We start from the raw sequence: 20,918 nt of genomic DNA, 5'->3' as shown, positions 1-20,918 counted from the left end.
TCCTCAGTTTTTCCTGAAGCTCAGTTTTAAAGTTATAAAGGAGTAATCGAGGAGTAGAGTATTAAAAAATATTTTCTTATTTTAATTTAAAACAAATGGAAGATTTACTTTTGATTACTATCTGAGAATTTTATGAATTTGTATACGGCTTTTCTTCAAATATAAATTTATAATAAAGAAACCTTAAAGTTTTGAGATGCTAAAGATGAGTTTTATATCAAAGTGTTTTGGAACGTCTCCTTGTTTCTAATTTTTGTGATTTGTGCTATTAAATTTTTCATTTAAATGCATATTACATTTCCAATTCTATGCCGATTTCTATGTTCAGCTTTATCAAGATGAATATCTGGTGCCATACATTCCACGAGTCATTTTGATTTTTGTTTTGAATTTTTATATATAGTTATTTATAGTTATAAAAGTATGCAGCCACCCTCAACTACATTAATAGATATTCAAATAAAGTCAAGACGTTGTAACGTAATCTGCTAATTTACATAAATAGGCAAGCTTTTTGTTCCTTCTCCCTTCTCGCCACTTTTACTCGGTCTGTCGTTATTCAAATTACTGCTACTCGGCGAACGCGTGGAAATGAAAATGGGAATTACAAATCGTCTCAAACGTTAAAGCGTTCGGCTGAAAATTAGCCTGGGCGCATTGATTACGAAGCCTGTAAGCGAGTCTGCAAGGAATACGGGGTGCTTCAATCAACATAAAGCCACCCAAATTTCCACCCACTCTCGCATAAGTAAGCAATGGGTACCAATTCGATTTGACTTGGTTGAAATGGAATGGCAGCAGCAACAGGAACCTCGTCAACACAAATAAGCATAATTATAAAGAAAAACAATTACAACATCATTGGTATACTTGGTGGAAGAGTCTGGCAGATCTTTAGCATGGACAACAATGAAATACGTTCCCAAATACTTATATCTGCTCATGATGAATGCAAATGTGAAAAAGGTGCCACAACTGGGGCACGACTTACATTTTACTCTAACAATTGGAAAACCAATATATCCGAATTGGTGCCATTCATGTCCTGGAAACAGTTGGTCCATTTTATTCTGCATTCCCACGCGTGCGTGTGTGTATTTGGCGAGCGGTTCAATTGAAAATGAGAACCTCTTCGAAGCTCTCATGCATTCGTGCAATATTTGTGTTGTTTAACAAAACCTTGCGGATATTGCAGGAAAGCGCACATACACACACGTAAATACACGCTACTACATTTTTATTGTCCCTTTCGCCCCTTTCGCCGCGTCAGGCATGTGTGTGATTGATCAAATGTAGGTTACTGTTGGGGAAATTTAGTAAATGGCGAACAAAGTCATTAATTTTGTGAGTTTTTATTATGTCACCGATATTCCTGTTGTTGTTGAAGTTTCTGCCACATTTACTTAGGCCACAAAGAAGGACTATATAGCACTGATTTGCTCATTTTATGAGACCACAAAGAGTGAAACTTTAATATCAGACCTGTCAGATGTACAGCTGCAGTCAAAAAAATAGTAGTTTGCCCAGAGAAAAACTAAAGTAGCAAATATATGTCATATGTAAGTAATATCTATTTTGTAGGAAAAAATGTACTTTTTACGGGTGTTTTTTTATCTACATGAGAGCTATCGATATCGATAACTATGGTTTAACAGCAGAGAATGGCCAAATATACTGACATTTTGGTCCAGTAAGGCTTGGCAAGTCATAATGAATCGTTTAACGCCGGAAAAACGGTTCCAAATTGTTCAAATTTACTTTTGAAAACATAAATCTGTTCGCGAAGTTCATAGAGCAAAGTGTTGAAGATTCGCGGAAATGTCTACTCATTGTCGTTCTCAACTTGCTAGCCTTTGTCCTTCGATCGTGTGGAAAATTTGAAGTAAGGATCTTGGCTTACGTGCCTAAAAATTAAGCTCGTGCAAAAATGGAAGCCAAATTACCATCGTTTTCGTCGCATTTTTGCTGATTGGGCTCATTTAAATTTGTTATTCAGATTTACTCAAAAAGTAGTAGAAAATTGAACTGATCAAATGGACAATGTAACTCATAGCCGTGGCGGTCATATGCCGGATATCATACTTAAAATAAATGCCATGAAATGACTATAATAAAAAAATGCATTCCAACAATATTATTATTACAAACTGAAGCTTATAATTAAAATTGTAAGCCTAGTTAGGAAAGCTATGGCTGCTAAGGCCTTCAGCTTCTTCTTATGATGTAAAATTAGTGCTTAATTAATGCTTAATAATAAGTGCTTATGCGTCGTTTAGAATTTCATTATAAATTAGGAGATATAATATATTTATTCGACATGTTTGTTTAAATTTCGTAATATAATTTTGATATTTTTAAGAAGGCTATAATTTTTTTAATATTATCGATTGTGGGGTTGGAAATGCATTGAATGGGATCGGTGTTATGGAATATATGGTTTCTTAGTGAGTTGAAGGGATAACATTCGGACATAACGTGATTAATGGAGATCGGGGTGGAGTTACAAAACTGACATGTTCTGGGGGTATTGCTGTCGATAAGGTGATTATGGGTTAATTTTGAATGGCCCAGACGTACTCGCGTGAGTTTAACAAGGTCCATTCTAGAAAGCGAAAGGTTAGCGCGTTTTAGGAGGTTGCTTAAATCAAGCTTTTTAACATTTTGCGCTTTGTACCAAGTTGAGCATTTTTGCCAAATCTCAGATTTATATTGTTTTATGAATTTTTTCTTGAGAAATTCAGCTATATCATTAACATTTAGATTAGTAGTTGTTAATACAGGAGCTATGGTGGCGTATTTAGCTGTGCTATCAGCAAATTCGTTACCCTTTATAAGGGCATGGCCCGGGGACCATATCAGTAAAATATTTGGGTATTTTGTTTGTAAAATACTGCGGTTAGAACTGGGATAGTAATCATTGTTTTCGATATTGGATATGGCATCGAGAGATGAAAGTGAATCGGAGCAAATTGCAAATTTACCTTTTTTATTTCTAATTATATTAACAGCCGACATGATAGCAATTAATTCAGCAGAGTAGACTGTACTGTATGCAGCTAGGTTGGATACTACTAAGTTTTCATTTTCGGTAGTTACGCCAAATCCGATCATATTATTGCTTTGGGAGCCGTCTGTGTATATGAAGGTGTAATCCTTGAGTTCATTTTTTATGTGTGCAAAAGCTTGTTGATATATTTTAGCTGGTGTTTCGAATTTTTTATACTTTCGGAGCTCAGTGTTGACTATTGCTTTCTGTAAACGCCATGGGGGGATGTGGATTAGAATAGGTTTTAGTGGTAGATATGGAAGGTTAAGTTTTTTGCTGTTGAGGACTGCTCTACTAACTGCTGAGGGGACTCTATTAGATGGCCTATTTTTTTTGTAGGTTTGAGCAACTTTGAAGAGAGGGGCATCATAGCTGTTCATAAGCACTTTATTTAATTTATTTGTGATATAGTCCCTTTTCGCTTCTATTGAGGGAATGTTAGCTTCAAAAAGCATATTATTAATCGGAGACGTTCTAAATGCTCCTAGTGCGGTTCTTATAGCCGCATTCAGAATAGTTCTTAACTTATTTAGAGCAGATTTAGGTGCGAAACCGTATAGAAAGATACCGAAATCAATTCTTGATATCAAGAGCGCTTTCGTTACTTGTATAAGTGTTACTGTGTTGCAATTGAATTTGTAGCTAGATAGGCACTTGATGATATTAATATTAAACAATATTTCTGTTTTGTATTATCATTCTAAGTTCTCAAGCTCTTAAAGAGCATCCGATACATATATTTATATTTCTGATGATATGCATACAATTTTCTGCAAGTTATTTCCTGATTTTAAATTTACAACTGCCTTTTTGATATTCACCTCGAACTTCTCTCTTCTATAACTTTAGCCGTTCAGTTGCCAGTATCACCCAGAGATGACCAGAATTAAAAACAAAATATTTTCTAACCAAAGTGATTCTAGAGTAACAAAGACATTGGCTATACCTTCAATGTTTCTTTATCTATCATCTAAATATTTGTAATAAATATCAAATTTCATTCTAGAGTAACAAAGACATTGCCTATACCTTCAATGTTTCTTTATCTACCATCTAAATATTTGTAATAAATATCAAATTTAAAAAACTGATGATAACATTGTAAATATTTGTTATTTATTTTCTTATTATTTCAAAAAATAGTCTTTACACGTTACATTTTTAAGCAATAAAAGTTGTTTAGTAAAAAACTAAAACTAAAAAAAAATTGTTAAATTTAAAAAATTATTCGTTTATTAAAACTAAAAAAAAATATTAAATTTCTTAAATTTTTTGTATAACTTCTTATTTTTTTTTTTTTTGCTTACATCCTATTTACATATACGAGAAATTTAACTAAAAAAATACGTTTTTCTACTTAGTTTGGCTTGGGAATTGGAGAGTTAATTCTGTCGGCCTTAAACCACTCGCGTCACTTTGGCCGGGCGCTTTGGTCATTGTTTTATTGGAAGAGCCAAGGTTGTGTTATATTACATGATTTGTTCATAATTATACATATGCCAATTTAACATTTCTTTCTCAATAATTTGGTCCAACCTTAGAAACAAAAAAAAAAAAAAAAAAAAAAAAAAAAAAAAAAAAACACACACCCAAACATCATACGAATCCCTCATTTCAAATATTTGCATTTGTAAATATTGTAGAGCAAGTTCTCACGAATTGGTGCGATTATTTTACAGTACAAATAAATGAAAAAAATGGGATACGCAAAGCGGCACTGACTACAACTTTTTTCACCAAACCTGTATATATAAGTACATGTCATATAAACCTTCACATAAATTCAAAGATGTTAAGCATAAAGTGGGGGTAGAAAGTTATATTTGTAAGTCTAATGTGAAAATGTGTCGCTGATAGCATTGACGTTGCAAAATTAAAAGGCAACAATTGTGATGAAAGCGAAATGAACAACGTTTGAGTAAGGCGAAAGCGAACGCAGTGGAAACTTAAAGTAGCACAAAAGTGGGGGAATAGTGTAGGCAACCCTTTAATTCGCTGTTATGTACTATGCTAACGCCTGTGGTAGGCAGTAAAACCTCTTCCATAGGAGTATTCAATATACACATCGCTTTTCATCTCTGAAGACCGATTAGCTGAAAACACAAATACGATGAATGTTTTAAAGCAATTATTTCAAATTTTCTCAAGGTTGCTGTTATCCCTTTACTCGTTCCTCGACTTCAGTTGAGTTTCGGAAATAAGCGCCATACCACTGTTCATCTCCCATTGCTTCGCACACGTATTTTACTAATGCTCTTGTCTTGACATATTGTTTGGAACGTAATTGAATAAACCAACAATCCTTTTCTTATCTGTTTATCCACTTATTGCAGCATACAATCTGCTCCTTCCGTATTGGCTGTCCTCTCACTACCCGCGCAGTCGGAAGATATATTCGTGTGTTTGAGGCCATCCATCATAGCCCGTATACGACCTTGCACACATTGCAATCTTTCTCGGTGCAGTAAAATCCAATTGCAGCTCAGTAAAGCGCGATTTCTCTTGCAGCCTCTTATTTAGCCTGTTTTTCACTGTTGCCTTCGCTGTTGTCGTTTGTGACAATTGAAATTCAATTATAAGCACTCACCACCTCGGTCCACAGGCTTCGAACGCCGCCTCAAATTATGTACATAAATTATGCGTGCCTGGAAACTTGCGGCAAACCCATGGCTGTAAGCACTATATAAAGCGGGTGCACTCGCATGTGGGAGCAGCTCTTCTCCTTAATTGCGTTATAAAATTTGGTTTCTGTACTTTTTGCGTAACTGTTACTAACTACTGCGTCATTTTCTTATTAATTTCAGCAAGCAAAGCGCTCCTCGCCGCACATATTTAAATTTGACGAGCATCAGAGCTATTTGCAGCAACATCAGCGTAAGGACTCTGCGAGTTCCGAGGTCGCTGCTCTGCTCTGTATTTCCGGACGCACAAGTCGCATTTCTAGTGTTGGCAGTCAAGGTTCAGCTGTGAGTCGTCTTTCGGCTATATCGGGCGTTTCGCGTTCGCCTTCACCACATCGCATGCTTTTGGAGACATCATTTTGTGGGCCAAAGCCATTGGAAAATGTAGTAGACGGCCACATCTCAACCACCATTGAACCTCCAACGGCTGAGTTACTTGAGCAAGTTTTGTTGGCACGTAAACACGATCCAACGCAGGCAGTGCTGGCGGAAGGTATTACCGTGGAAAGTTCGCCTAAAAAGAAGGCAACATCACTGTCGAACGGTGAAACTAAGCCCTCGTCGAAAAGTGCTAAGAAAGTCGACCGACCCAGCGCTGTGGCTATTTCTGCCTCTGGTGTTGGAAAGCCAACTATGGGCTCTCAGCGTCGAAGTACCAAAAGTCCTGGACAGATGGTAATTGGAAAGACCCCAAGTGGCACCGAGTATATACGCATTAACCTGAAGCCCGACTACATGTACGACGATAGGGGTATTGCACCTCATGAAAAAGTTGTAGAAGCTCCGAACAGTATCGCACCACTTTATTCGCGTAGTCAGAAAAAACCTGCTTCGCTCAGCTTAGGTCGGACTGCCGTAGACGAGAACCGTCTCACACCTACGGCAAGTCCTAAGCCCGTGCGTCATGGTGTTTTGGCCAAGGATGCACACGGTAGCCGTTCGCCTTCCCCAGCTACTGGATCAGTTTCACGGAAAAGTTCATTTAGTTCAATATTTCGTCTTGGCGGCAAGGATTCACCCGATTCACCACGCGAACGTTCACGTTCACGTAGCAAAAGTAAAGAACGTCAAACGCCGCAGTCACAAAATGTTACGCCAAGCAAACAAAAATCCGTTTTAGCGATTTTCAAGCCAGGCAAACGTGGCAGTAATGCGGGAGCTGATGCTAAATCTTCGAAGAGTTCCTCGCCAATCGATGGCCATGAACTTCAGCAACAGGCTCAACAAATGCGCAGCAAGTCACATACACCATCATCAACTATTACTGGCGGAGGGTCTCGGCCTGCGAGCAGATTACGTTATTATGATGAACCAGTAGAAGGCGTGATTCATATACCTCTTCATACCCCACCAGAGGAAAAGGAGACACGAAAATTACTGCATGGTATACAACAACTGAATGCGGAGCCGATGCGTCCAGTACCAACTGCTATAACTGCTAGCCAACTGGCCGCGGCTGCTGCAGCTTTGAAGCCCGTGGGAGCTCGTAAGGGTTCGGGGAGTGGCTCATCAGGAAGCGGTCAATCTCAGCCACGTTCTCAACAGTTAGACAAGTTGCAGCGCATTGAAAATCTCGATGCCATACACTCGCTGTCACAAGATGATGACAATAAAGAGCGCACGTGGAGCTTGGAGGTGAACAAGCATAGTTCACAAGATTCGCAGGAAACTGCTGGTTCTGAAGCAAGTTACGCGAGCGCCATCAAAGTAAATCTTCGTTCAAACTTGGCAAATGTAAAAGAAAATGTGGTACAAGAAAATGGTGTGGCAGCGGAGGCTGAAGTTCATCGATTGCCCTCAGTAGATAGTGGTGGTGAGATAAAAGTAGTTGAAACGGTGGCCATGGTGAACGTGAATATAACGCAAGTTCAGCCCGAAAGTGAACATTCAAAAGAAAAGCGTCGACTGCTTTTTACCACACGTCTAGGCTCGGGTAGTCAGGATCAAATCTTTTCGACGCAATTTAGTATTTCAAAGACCGAGAGTCAATCTAGCCAGCTATCAGAGCAAGTACAGGAGACAATAGCTGAAAGTCCTGTGTCAGAAACCCTACACAGGCAAGGCACAGTGATACGCCGCCCAGAGGATGAAGTGGAAACCGCTACTCAAGTAAAAGAGTTCAAAGAGCCGACTAAATTGCCACCCAAACGGCGAAGCTCCACAGAATCGTCAGCACGTCGTCAGAAGTCGATCTCTACATCTGAAGACGAAAAACATAATGTGCAAACAACAGTTACTGCAGTGGTTATGAGACGTAAAGAATCCCATGAGGAACCAAGACGAAAATCGCGGTCTACATCCGAAGAGGACGCAGAGGCTGGTGGCGGTGTTCTAAATCAACGACATTCGCGTTATCTGGAAAACTTTGATGTGCGGAAAAAATACCACGAAAATATACCACGAAAACCGAAACGGCAAGGCTTTTCCGAAACAAAACGTGGTGAGAGCGCAGAGGAGACTGCTATATCTGCAATAGGTCATCAGGAATATCAAAAAATACCGAAACTACAAAAACAACAGCAACAATATCAACAACGTAAGCCAACACTGCCTCAGCCGCCACCACCATCTACAGCCCCTTCACCTTCACCGCCTCCAAATGCTGCGTCCGCACCGGACAGCCGGTCACCAACGCCAACAAAACGTGCGCCACGTTCACAATCCCAGTCACCAATAGATCGTTCTGGAAAGCAAACACCCGTTAAACCACCAAGGACCTCGACACCCACTCGCCGCTCACATGTCGCACCCGAAAGACAATCAATGCCTTCAACCGATGAGCCAGCTGAGTCATCCGAAAGCGAACGAGACTCAGACTTAGCGGTTGGCTCTTCAGCCGCAACCGATCCTAAGCGGCGCCACTTGCCACGTCATGTGGGCGCCATAGAAGATCACGAAAGTACAGGACTCGTCTCGCAAGAGTCTTTCGACGAGCTTCCCTACGTGCCCACCACCCTACCAGAGGAGCGCGCACAAGGTATTCCGCTCATTCCTATGAAAGATCGGGCCAACATGGAATTGAAAACTTGTCCTGTGGAGCGACCACGCTCAACTACACCACTAAATCCCTCACATTTGGAAGAATATTGTGGCATAGTTACACCCCAGGAACAAACTTATGAATTTAGTGGCTCCGTGCCCGTACGTGGAGAGAAACTACGCATCAGTCTGCCACGTAAAGACTCTACTAAGGAGCGGGTACAAAGCGCGAAGTCACCACGACGCCCATCCAATACGAGCGGAAAATCTTGGTTCGAGTTTGCAGAAGAGGGCCTGCGCGCTACTGCGGCCAACTTGGAGCGTAAGGACTCCAATAAGCAATTGCTCACACAGCAACAACCAGAAGTGGAAACTAAAACAAAGGCGGCTGTTGGTAAGGCCATCACAACTACAGTGCAAACTACACAGAAACAAATCACATCAACCTCTGGCACCACATCAACGCAACGCAAACTTTCCGGGCACTGGATAGATTTCGAAAATATACCAGAAAAACGCAAGCCACCAAAGCGAATCACGGCATTGCCCAAAGATGGGGCTATAACAACAACTACTAGCAGCAGTCGAACTCATGCCACCGCTTCGAGCGCCCTACATGCAACACATACCCAATCACACGGACATGTACATGGACATCCACCACCACAACCCGATGTGACTATGGACGGCAAAATCCATTACAACTACGTGAAACCAGAAGATTGTCAGTGCGAGTGTCACGAGGCAAAGCGCGAAGGGGGCGTCGGCGCTGAGGCAAGCGATGATGCAGGCACCGCCGGCGCGGAAGATGAGGCTGAGGGCGTAGCAAGTAGCAAATCCATAACCAGCGTTGATCTGCTACAGCAAGGTGAGGATATGCTGCCTCTGCTAGACCCCGACACACAGGATGGAATTGAGCCAAGGTAACTGGAGTGGGTAGCTCTTACTTACAGAACGGTATTGTCACTTATTTCTTTTTCAGTGACTCCTCACGTGAATACAGCTGCTATACGGATGACGAGATGGATGTGCCAATGCGACAGACTAGCTCAAGACGCCCGAAGAGCAATCCCTCAAAGGTTAGTGCATACAGAGAGCATAAATGAAAAAAGGGTTGCCAATAAAAAAGACTATTTGCTTTCAGTTGGACGAGTTTCCGCGTCGTGATATATCACACAGTCCCCGCAATCGGAAGTTTCCGGACAATCGCAAGTGAGGCCTTTGGCGGTTCTGCAATGAGTTGTTTGTTTTATCTTTAATTTCGTTGAGGAAATTCGCTTATCAAAACTTGTCAGTTGACTTGGAGTGGCTGGAGTAAAGCCCCTTTACTCCGCTTTTGTTAATTTGTAGTCATCCTTTTAAGATGAGGTAGTAAAATTTAGTCAGATTTACACTTAAGTAGTCGAAATATTTAACATTTATTTGTGAAAGTATGATAGTTGCAATATTTAGATAATCTTTTTTTACAAATTTACTACACTTCGTTGGGATCAGTGATCTTTGTTTAATGCTTTAAATTAGTTAGTAAAATGCAATTAAACTGCCAAAAACCGTAGCGATGGTGAAATCGAATCAAATCTTGGCATTACGCGGCACAGAAACGAACACCTTTTGAAAGGCACTCGAACACGAAAATTGGTTAAGCATTCAAATCAGAACTTATTCTATAAGGAATCAGCTAATTCTTACAATACATACATATTACTACTACAAATACAAGTACATGCATACGTATATACAACCATATATAAAGCATATGAAAAGTTTACTTATTAATACATACATACATACTTATACATACGTACTCGTACATGTTCGTCTCACTTACATAAATACTTGATATCAAATTAGTTAGCTGAGGATTTTTATGAATTTAGGAGCGCAAGAAAATACAATTTATACAAAAATACGACACGCAAATACTTGTACTTTATATAAGACACTCGGTTGCTTAACTTTTAGAGCTACTAAGTAGGGCAACTGTGTTAAAGGGGGCTCGGGTTTCTTAGGAAGAAATATAGCGCAGATGTATTGAATAATTAACATCTCAGTGTTATTGTAATTTCCCAATATTTGGAAACCAAATTTCCGCTAAAAATACTCTTAAATATAGAAAATATTGTCAGTGGTATTGTTGAAGGAAACGAAAGTTGTTTAAGGCTGTTATCAAAGCCTTTTGACATTAAATGTGTGTATGCGTGTATACTTGTCGTAGCTGTAAGAATTGAATTGCATATACATACATACATATTTCGCTGGCCTGTAGTGGAGCACATTAAATTTGAAATTAAGATTTGAAAAATTCTTATGACATTAGTAAATGGGTCCTTTAGTATTAGGAATTATGTGGCACCCGATAGAGTTGTTTGACAAATATGAATAAGAAAGAGTTGTTGTTGTTGTTTTGAATAGAGAATAAGCAAAATCGACCCTATTCAGAGTTCTAGATGTTCATCCATGTATTTTTATAAATCCACTAAAAATCGAAATTGAAGCCACACGCATGCAGGTATGTGTGTATGCACGTAAAAAGCACTTACTTATGCTTTCTATATTGAGATTGCCACTCAGACTTCCTCTTCACGAGTGCCTACAAATACCTTTTCGGAAAAGCGCTTAGAGCTTAGAGCAATAAATAAACTGGAAACTTGTCTGACTTTAGATTGGTATTAGAAAGGCGGAAGTGATACCTACAGGGTGTGTACAGTATTTGAGTGCAACTTGAGAGTAAAAGTAATTAGCTTTTATTTTTAACAAAATTTTAATGAATCTTCACGAATATTTTACAAAACATTAACCATAAAATCATTCAATAAATTTTCATTAGCTGCAATAACCTCCCCAATCGGGGTCCAAAAACGATTGCATGCCCGAATCAAATGGACTTAACGGTATTGATTGCAGCCTTCAGAGAAGAAATGGTGTTATTGGTTTCACGCTCAACTAAGCCCCATACCTTGTAATCCAGGGGATTAAGGTCTGGGAGTCAGTGCTCTCAGGCTGTTGAGTGTTTTTATTTTTGCTTAGAAGACGTTTTGTTGTTGCTGTTGTTGTGGCAGTAGCTTTGCCCTGTCAGTGTAGTGTAAATCACCGGTCGTCTTCGTCGAGATCATCTAAAGGTAGGCTCAGGAAACTTGCTGTTTCGACAGGTTGGGTTGACAGTCCAGAGGGAGAGGGGTGCTAGATGAGCCTTTTGATCGAATAACTCGCTGTTCTCATGCTTGCTCCGGCATAAACTGCCTTCTGCGCATAACGTAGGTTTTATACCGGAGATCCTCAAGAGCAACTCGACGGATAAGACCTTAAGAAACATTAACCTTCCTCGCAGATCGGACAATGTTAGAACGTTCCTAGGGGTTTTGCGTTTTGCAACAGATTCTGTATCGTCGCCTGATGCTTCCAATTCCCGGCAAACCTTATGAACGAATAAAGGGCGTACTTAAGAAAATTAGAGATTTCTAAATCGGTGTGATTTGCACATATAGCGACGATAACTGCTTCTATTTCCCTGCTTGATTTAAGCTCTTGTCCTCCATTTCTTATCTGAAAAAGAGCCAAAAGAAAAATAACGAACCTTGTATTTAAATGGCCCCTATCCCTTCATCATCCGCCTATCTGCTGAGGGTATGACTTTTAAAAATGCACTACGGGCTAATTTTTTTCTAGCATAGGCTGAAAATTCTGCAGTATAAGCCTGTTACTGTAGATGAAATCTAATATTTGTATCGCTTATAAATTGAGTTATAGGAATTTGCGTGTAGATAGTTTGACGCATTTGCTGTCATAAAAAAGTAACACGAAATTTTCCATGCTTTTGGTTAATTATCTTTCATTTGTAATATTAAGCGCATGCCTCGACAATATTTTCCTCAAAGACATTTCCAATCAAAGTTTAAGGTATTTTTAATTTCTTTGAATTTTCTGATAAAATTTGCTCGATGTTCGCTCAAACTTCGAACCAATGGCAGGATAAAACGTAAGCTATTTCCATAACAGCTTCCATTTTCAGGTGCCTCAAGCAAGCTTGTGCGCTTATAGTGGAACTCCTTCACTTTTTCTCTTGCGAATTTATTTCTAACAAAGAAAGCCAAAAGTATAGTGCGAATGAGGGGTATTTTATTATGGTATTCAAGTTTTGGAAGCCAAATAAAATCGTAAAAATTGTATTGTGCTTTCTAAATCGAAAAAGATTATTATTACATTTTTTATGAAAATCTTATTATACAGTTCTGAAATCATATAGCAATTTAAACATTTTGTATAAGTCTCTGATTATGATTTCCCTTTTTCTAATAAACCAGAGATATTGCCGCATAAGTGCGTCGTACTATAATCCCATCTCAAACGCAAACCTTGCTAAACTACGAACTCCTTCATGATATCCTTAAAATTGATACAAAATTATTACAATAAAAACGTTTATCGAATTATTGCAGACAAGACGTATAGTTAAGTTGTTGGAAATGCATTTAATTACCAATTAAGAATATTTAAAATATAATAAATGAATACAAGAATTTTATTTAAGAAAGAAATAAAAAAAGAAAAAATCGCAGGCAACTATAAATCGGAAAACAAAAAAGAAAAAAGCAAAAAACTTACAAAAAATATTTAAAATGCGAGAAAAATTGTTAATCATTCAAATATTGACTTATTGAACGGTATTTAATATTATTTATTTCTAGTCAAAATACAAATGAAGGGAAATTAAGTAAAGCAATGCTTAAAGATTTTGAACTTATAATTCGCAAGTAATTGAATTCATGCACTTCATTAACATATAATACTTACAAAACCTTTAAGTATAAAACAGGGAGAAGCATTGAATAAAAAGTACTACTAAAATATATTATAAGTTAAAGTGTTTTCTTTTTTCTTTAATAATACAATATTTTGGAAATTTTCCATTGTTGTGTAAGCCATTCAGGATTCCTGTTTGCTATTCGAAGCGCTTGTAATGCAGTTTTTAAATTATCGTGCCGAAACGCCAAATTTGTATGCTCACTTGTCAAATAGCCAATACCTATGCCGTTATGGCTCAGTGCCTGCGAGGTAAGAGGTAAGTAAAAAAATCCATAGACGTGAGTTTGCATGCAAAAACTGCGATATACGCTGAAATCTGGTATAATACTAAATATTATAAATACATATATATCCGATAAGTTTGTATGCGTGTGTAGATATGAAATGTAGCTGAATGAATCATGGGTGAAAAGATTGGAAAGGGGGGCATTTACAGTACATTACATTCCCAGTTAACAAGCGAAGCGGGGCACGCAATACCGGAAAAATGTGGGCACACATAACACCATCTTGAAAATACGAATTTATTAATACAAAAAGAGTTCTCAAATTATAAATACTCGCAGTCGAAATAGTTAGTTGTTGAAGTTGTAAATTTTCCCGGCTGCAGTATCTATAGCAATTTTCGAGAAGTCCTGATGAATCTGCTTTTTTCCAGTAATTCAGCGGAGTTGTAGCTTGCATACTGATCAAAAACAACGTATCTACGCTGCCGTATGCAGACAAGTTTTTTTTTTAAAAGTATTTTTGATCGTTTGAGGCATACGATCGTCTGCGCAGATACGGCTTTTGAACAGGTTTTCTCGCAAATTCTACGCTCGAGGGAAAATCAACGTAGAAATCTAATGCAATCCATTATACGCCAGTCGCTGATAACTCTTGATAATTTCGAGTAAGGGATTGACTTCCACTTGTTTACAAACAAATTATCTGTATCAATGATAAAAGAAACACAAGCCATTGACTAGAATTATATAAGCATTAACTAAAAAATAAATCGCGTCTGCATTGTGTTAGCGGAAAATAGCGGAAAGTGTTTTGTTTTCACAAATTTTTTCTAAAATATCAAATCTTATTATTACAAATAAAAGTTTAAAGGGGTTTTGTTATCATATACTTATCGCTTCTGCGGCAACAGTTTAGTTGGAAGCGTAAACGCTGCTATCGTCATGCAAACCTCTGGATGGCCCTCCCCTCCGGAACCGATCGAAACATACTTAGTTGCATGGGAAAGCACTCCCATCTATTCTTGTAAAGTAAATATATCAAACCCATCTTAAAAACGTCTTGTGAATTATTGGGTATATATGTATGTATTTTAATACTTAAATATTAAGTTTAACATTTTCTCTTGAGAGACATCCGCTTGACCGAATAGTCCCCTACTACTATTGATACAAGTTAATAGGCAGGAAACTCAAGTCAAGAGATAACCACTCAGGCATCACCAACTTAAACATATTTTGTGATGTCCGTTTATAAATTTTGGCATTTTCCTACGCGTACATATGCACATTAGGTAGTATATTTACGAACTTTAAAACATCAAAAAATTGTTAATTCTTTAATTAAAAAACTTCGGCAATTCAAATTTAGCCCAGCTCACTGTTTTTGTTCTCAACACTAAAATTTTTCTCATTACAACCATTTTCGGAGATAGCAATAGAAGAATTTGCTCCAAGATTCGCATACGTATATGTACATAGGTGAACTCTCATCACCAACCATTCGCTCTCTATGAAGAAGGCATTTAAGTTCTCGTGAGTGCGCACTAGCCACAACCGCTTAACTAAATCAAGAATAACAACAGAAAGTCAACAATTTAGCCGCAATCTACCTTAAACATCTCTTGAGGAACCTGTAATCCCTATAGGGCGCGTCCCCAGGTGGTGGATAGGGGAACGCCTTCCAGGTATGGAAGTAGGTCTTCCGCGAACCACACAGGTCGAAGACGTAAACTTCGTTAAAAAAATTCCCTCAACCCAAGGTGTAACGCGACCCGTGCCTATTGGGTGGGTTTGGCAGCCGGGGGATAAAATTAGGCTGTCTCTTAACGGAGCCCTCCTGACATCAGGTCGCCTCAGGTTGTAACGGTGGCCTTACCATGGTATGGGGCGCTGCCATGGCGGACCGTTTATTTCCCCTACATCCTCATTGGTCACCCCACATGGTGATATGGGCAGCCCTCTGGAAGGGCAGGTGACCGTAAGAAACAAAAGAATGAACAAACAACAAACAACAGAATTTTCGGATAACGCTACCAAGAAGACGGACAAACGGACGGACAAACGGACGGACAAACGGACGGACACAAACCCAAAACGAACGGACAAGCGGACGCACCCATTGACACAACAGATGGACAAATGGACAACGCGAACCGACACTAACGAACTGAGGAAGTTGGGAACTTCTTCAGAGAACGAACTCTTGGCCTCCAGCCAAGAGACGGTTGATGGCAAAGCTGTGGGCCACTGCACGCCATCAACCTTAAATTAACCATCTACATCCACTGACGCCAAGGGGCAAAAGCGTCAAAACGTTAAAAAAGGCCCGTCCAGGTATAAGCTTTACCAGAGGTCTCTGGCTATTCTCGGTAGAATAAGCAAAAATGAGGCCGAAGAGAAAACTCATCCAAAGGACGCGGCCGATAAGACAAAGTGCCAAAAGGTGGTCTATGAGTACCTGGCATTCCAGGCCACCCAGAAGGCAGAAGCCGTGAAACGCAATCGTTCGCAGGACGAAAGCGAAAAACCTACGAAGAAGCACAAAGTGTCGGTTCACACCGCTTTAATACCAAACGCACATTTAATGAGGTGGCACGGGATCACCTGCAAATAGCGTTGGTTGATGAAATAACTAACTGCGGTAAACCTGCATCGGAGAAGTGGTCCGAAATCGAGGTACGGCTGTCTCGCATTGTCGACGATCACGTCATGGCAAACCCGGAGGGTCAAGTGCCAGGATTCGATTCAAGGGAGGTGGTCCGCGGATACAGGGTGATCAAGTGCTACGATTAACTCTCCCTTAACTTCCTGCAAACAGTTTCGGGCAAGATGCAGAACGACTGGGAAGGTTTGAGGCTCAAACTAATCCCGGCCAACGAAATCCCTCGACGGCCGAGGGCTCGCATCTGGATACCGAACATGGAGTTCGAAGCTAAGCAACTAATTCCATACTTGCAAGCACACAACCACACTGTTCCGATGGATGACTGGAGCATCATCAAAGCGGAGGCTCCGCAAAAGAACAGTGTGCCCTTCCTTCTCCAAATATCGGAGGAGAGCATCAAGCCACTGGGAAAAGTGGACAACAAACTTCGGTTCGGCGTCAGGAAAACGCAACTCAAGATATTCCGCCCTGCAAATCCGGAGGATGAACAGGGCGAGGTTGATGGCGCCAACGAGTTGCTCACGGGCATGCAACTTGACGACGCCGCATCTACCAAAAACGATGGCGCTAACGAGCAGCACCCGGGAGTGCAGCTTGGCGACGCCGTCAAATTGTAAAGCGACCAGCAGCATGGGTCTCAAGGTTGTCCAAATAAACCTGCAGCATTCTCGGACTACAACGGACAGCTTAACCGTTCTCCTGGCGGAGGAGGACGTCGGCATCGCATTAATCCAGGAACCCTGGGTGCGGACAACCGAGGTGAAGGGGTTTACTGGAAACAACCATAACCTTTTCTACAAACGGACTGAAGGTAACCCCAGATCTTGTATTGTAGCTAAGAAACATTTGAACCAAGGCGAATTTATTACAGGTGACAGAAAACACATATTAGTAAAACCCTACATGTATTTGTTGTTGCGTTTGGTCCAAGCATCACGTCAAAATCAGTAATCAAATGTAAACATACGAATGTAAACATACCAATACATACAAACAAAGCATATCATTTTGACGTAAGCCATACCTACGGCGAAAAATTCAGCTGGGTGAATGCTGTCACCTTAATACATCCACCTTGATTTGAACATATTTTTAATCCCGTCATATTGTTCACAGGATGTGACGGCTGTGGAGGTAGAAGCTGCTGACGGTGTCGGCATCATACTGGCTTCCATCTACATGACAAATGACCGGCCAGCACCTCCCAAGGACTTGTGCGTGAAGCTAGAAATAAGAACCTGCTACTCGGATGCCAACGCAAGGCACTCTCTATGGGGCAGCTCGGAGGCGAACGAACGAGGTGAGTCTTTTTACGACTTTATTATCAATACTAACCTGACGGTATGCAACAGAGGTAACACCCCCATTTTCACCTTTCCTAGTACGGAGTACTTTAGGGGATAGGCGGAAGTAATTGATGTTACTTTACTGTCCGAAAACAGCTCGGTAAGGGTAGACAAATTGAGGGTTTCCAAAAAAATTCTTTCTCGGATCACAGCTTGATCCTTTACGAGTTGCATCTGAGGGTGGATACACCGTATCGAAACCCACTAAGAACTAATTGGAACAGTAGGTTGGGAGGAATTCCGATCAACCAAATCACTCTTACGGAAAACCTTGAAAGTAGGGTTACAACATTGGAGAAGACATTCAGTAGGGCCTAAAAGACCTCGTGTCCAATTAAATATATCAAAAAAACACATCCTCCTTGGTGGAGCAATGAGCTCTCGAAATTAAGGGAAGAAGCCAGAAAAAATTTGAATCTCAGCTACTCAACAGGTAGTTGGCAACGGTACAGAGAAAGTCGGAGACAGTACAAAAAGGCAACTAGGGCCGCCAAGAAGGAGCGCTGGAGAGATTTTTGTTCTTCGATCGAATCTACCAGAGATTCTGCGAGGCTCAGCCGTATCTTGTCCAAAGATCATTCAATGGATTCTTGGGTCAAGAAGCCAGATGGCACTTGGACTTCTACGGCAGAATAGTCTCTAGAGCTTCTCTTAAATACTCATTTTCCGGGATTTAGCGCTCACGATAGCGAGGTTGGCAGAATTCGGCGGAGCCGCTATGACCCACAGCATCTTTCGGATGTAATAGTTACAAAAGAGAAGGTTGCATGAGCAATCAAATCGTTTTAACCTTTCAAATCTCCAAACCCTGACGGGATTTTTCCCAAGATGTTGCAGGAAACTCTTGATAATATTCTGCCTTGGCTAATGGAAATTTTCAAAGCGTGTCTAAACCTAGGTTATATTCCAAATAGCTGAAAACCTGTTAGAGTCATCTTCATACCAAAGGTAGGCAGAATTGGACATGAATCAGCGAAGGACTTTAGGCCAATTAGTCTGTCGTCCTTCCTTCTAAAAACATTTGAACGGCTTTTAGACATACACATTAGAAGCTCGATAGAGAGCTCTAGTATATCAATTGCACAACATGCTTACCTCAAAGGCAAATCGACGGAGACAGCGCTTCACGAGGTAATCCGAACAGTAAGCAAACAGTACACTATGGCAGCTTTTCTTTACATAGAAGGCTCATTTAATAACGTTAGCATTGATGCTATCCAAGGGGCATTAATAGACTTAGGGGTGGAAAATTGTATCAGCAATTGGATCATCTCTATGCTAGAAACCAGGATAATTAGAGCTAATATGGGCAATATCAACATAAAAAGAGTCCACAGGGGGGAGTATCATCTCCATTCCTCTGGTTATGTGTTATTAGTAAGATTTTAACAAAACTTAATGGAGGAGGGGTAAAAGTGTTCGCGTACGCTGATGATGTGGTGTTAATGGCATCAGGACTGTGTGCCAATACGATCAGTAGGATCATTCAGAGGGCGCTAAGCGAGCTTAACTCTTAGGCTACAGGCTGTGGCCTAAGTTAAAACGCGCGTAAAACAGAAGCCATGCTATTTACGACTAAATATAAGGTACCAATTTTTACTCTACCAAGCATTAACGGACAAACCCTCTCACTTTCATCCAGTGCAAAGTCCTTAGGGGTAATTCTGGACTCCAAATTTAGCTGGAAATTAAACATTGAAGAACGGGTAAAGAAAGCAGAAATCGCTTTATATGCATAATATACATTATGGTTGTATAAGGGGGTTATACGACCAATTTTAGCGTATGGCTTGGTAGTTTGGTGGAAAGCTCTAGAGAGAAAATACAACATCAAATTACTTAGCAGAATACAAAGAACAACCTGTGCAATAACAGTCGGTGCGATCAGACCATGTCCTAGGGAGGCACTGAACGCTCTGACACACGTTAATCCGGTAGATCTACATATCAGGAAGATGGCAACAATGAGTGCATTTAGGTTAAATGAAGTGGGTCGCTGGAAGGAAAAGGCTCACGGCCATGCCAGTCTATTACTGCGACAAACCCAGTATACCTCGAAGAGGACTGACTACATCGTCCCGACGGTGACATTCAGTAGAAATTTTGTCAATCTCTTTCCATCTCGGAAAAAATGGAATAAGGGATTCTCACTAAACAAGTTCGACACTACAGTCTATATAGATGGCAGTAAAATGGATTGTGGTGTTGGAGCTGGGATATATTCTCATAGACTTAAAATTGAAAGATCTGTGCGTCTCCCTAATGCTTGCAGTGTCTTTCAGGCGGAAGTACTGGCAATTGGGGAAGCTTGTAGGCTACTAATCGCAGATCCCTCTTTTAAGGGCAATATCGCTATTCTTTCGGATAGCCAAGCTGCAATCCAGGCACTGGGTTCAGCTACAACACCTGGAGACTAATGGCAGTCATAACTGGCTTTTGGTCTGTGGGAGAACAAGCATCCAAAATGAGCATCCCTCACAACACATACTGTCACAGTTGTAAACAACCGGAGAAAAAGGAAACAATCTTCCATTTCCTTTGCGAATGTCCTGCCCTATGGAAGGACAGAATGTTAACCCTGGGTAAACCGCTGTTCGAGAGTCTGGAACAGCTATTTGGCGTAGATGTCAACAACCTGATAAGGTTCCTGAACCGCACAGACTGGATACATTCATGCTGTAAATAACTGGTAAAGAAGCTAGTGCTAGTTGGATTCGGGAAGAATCACCACTTAAACCAACCAACCTTAAACATATGAATTTTGTACTGCAATATACAACGCAGAAGTGCAGTTATGTTACGTGTTTGCTTATAATTTATCTGCTTCTCATTGCCTTTTCATTTTCGCTCTCTGCAGCGCTCAACAACTTGTTCTCTCTTCTATTCGTTGCAGCTCGTTGCAATTCAAGGTGGATTTATAATAGGTGACGGCAAGGCGAATTTATTACAGGTGACAGCAATCACATATAAGTAAAACCCTACATGTATTTGTTGTTGCCTTTGGTCCAAGCATCACGTCAAAATCAGCTGTTGGTTTTCAGGCCGATTTGCTTGTGAAATGTAAATAAAGCAAGGCGGATTTATTATAGGTGATGGCAGCCACCCAGCTGAATTTTTCGCCGTAAATATGAATTGTATCAAAGTGACATGCTTTGTTTGTATTGGTATGTT

At 40.2% G+C, this 20,918-nt stretch overlaps 1 protein-coding gene across 5 annotated transcripts in view; it reads left to right on the top strand.

Moving 5' to 3' along the window:
• Nucleotides 1-13,555, top strand: part of LOC129236813 (uncharacterized) — a 38,467-nt gene extending 24,912 nt beyond the window's left edge. For all 5 annotated transcript variants that reach the window (XM_054871055.1, XM_054871057.1, XM_054871053.1 and 2 more), the window contains 3 exons: nt 5,851-9,629; nt 9,689-9,785; nt 9,851-13,555. In XM_054871055.1, coding sequence (XP_054727030.1) covers nt 5,851-9,629; nt 9,689-9,785; nt 9,851-9,922 — 3,948 coding nt within the window. In that variant the 3' untranslated portion in view covers nt 9,923-13,555. The remainder of the gene's footprint in view (nt 1-5,850; nt 9,630-9,688; nt 9,786-9,850) is intronic.
• The last annotated feature ends 7,363 nt before the right edge of the window (nt 13,556-20,918 follow it).

The sequence above is a fragment of the Anastrepha obliqua genome, chromosome 2, assembly GCF_027943255.1.
Source record: "Anastrepha obliqua isolate idAnaObli1 chromosome 2, idAnaObli1_1.0, whole genome shotgun sequence".
Classification (NCBI taxonomy): domain Eukaryota; kingdom Metazoa; phylum Arthropoda; class Insecta; order Diptera; family Tephritidae; genus Anastrepha; species Anastrepha obliqua.
The sequence above is the reverse complement of the archived record's forward strand: the minus strand, read 5'-3'. Positions and strand labels throughout refer to the sequence as shown.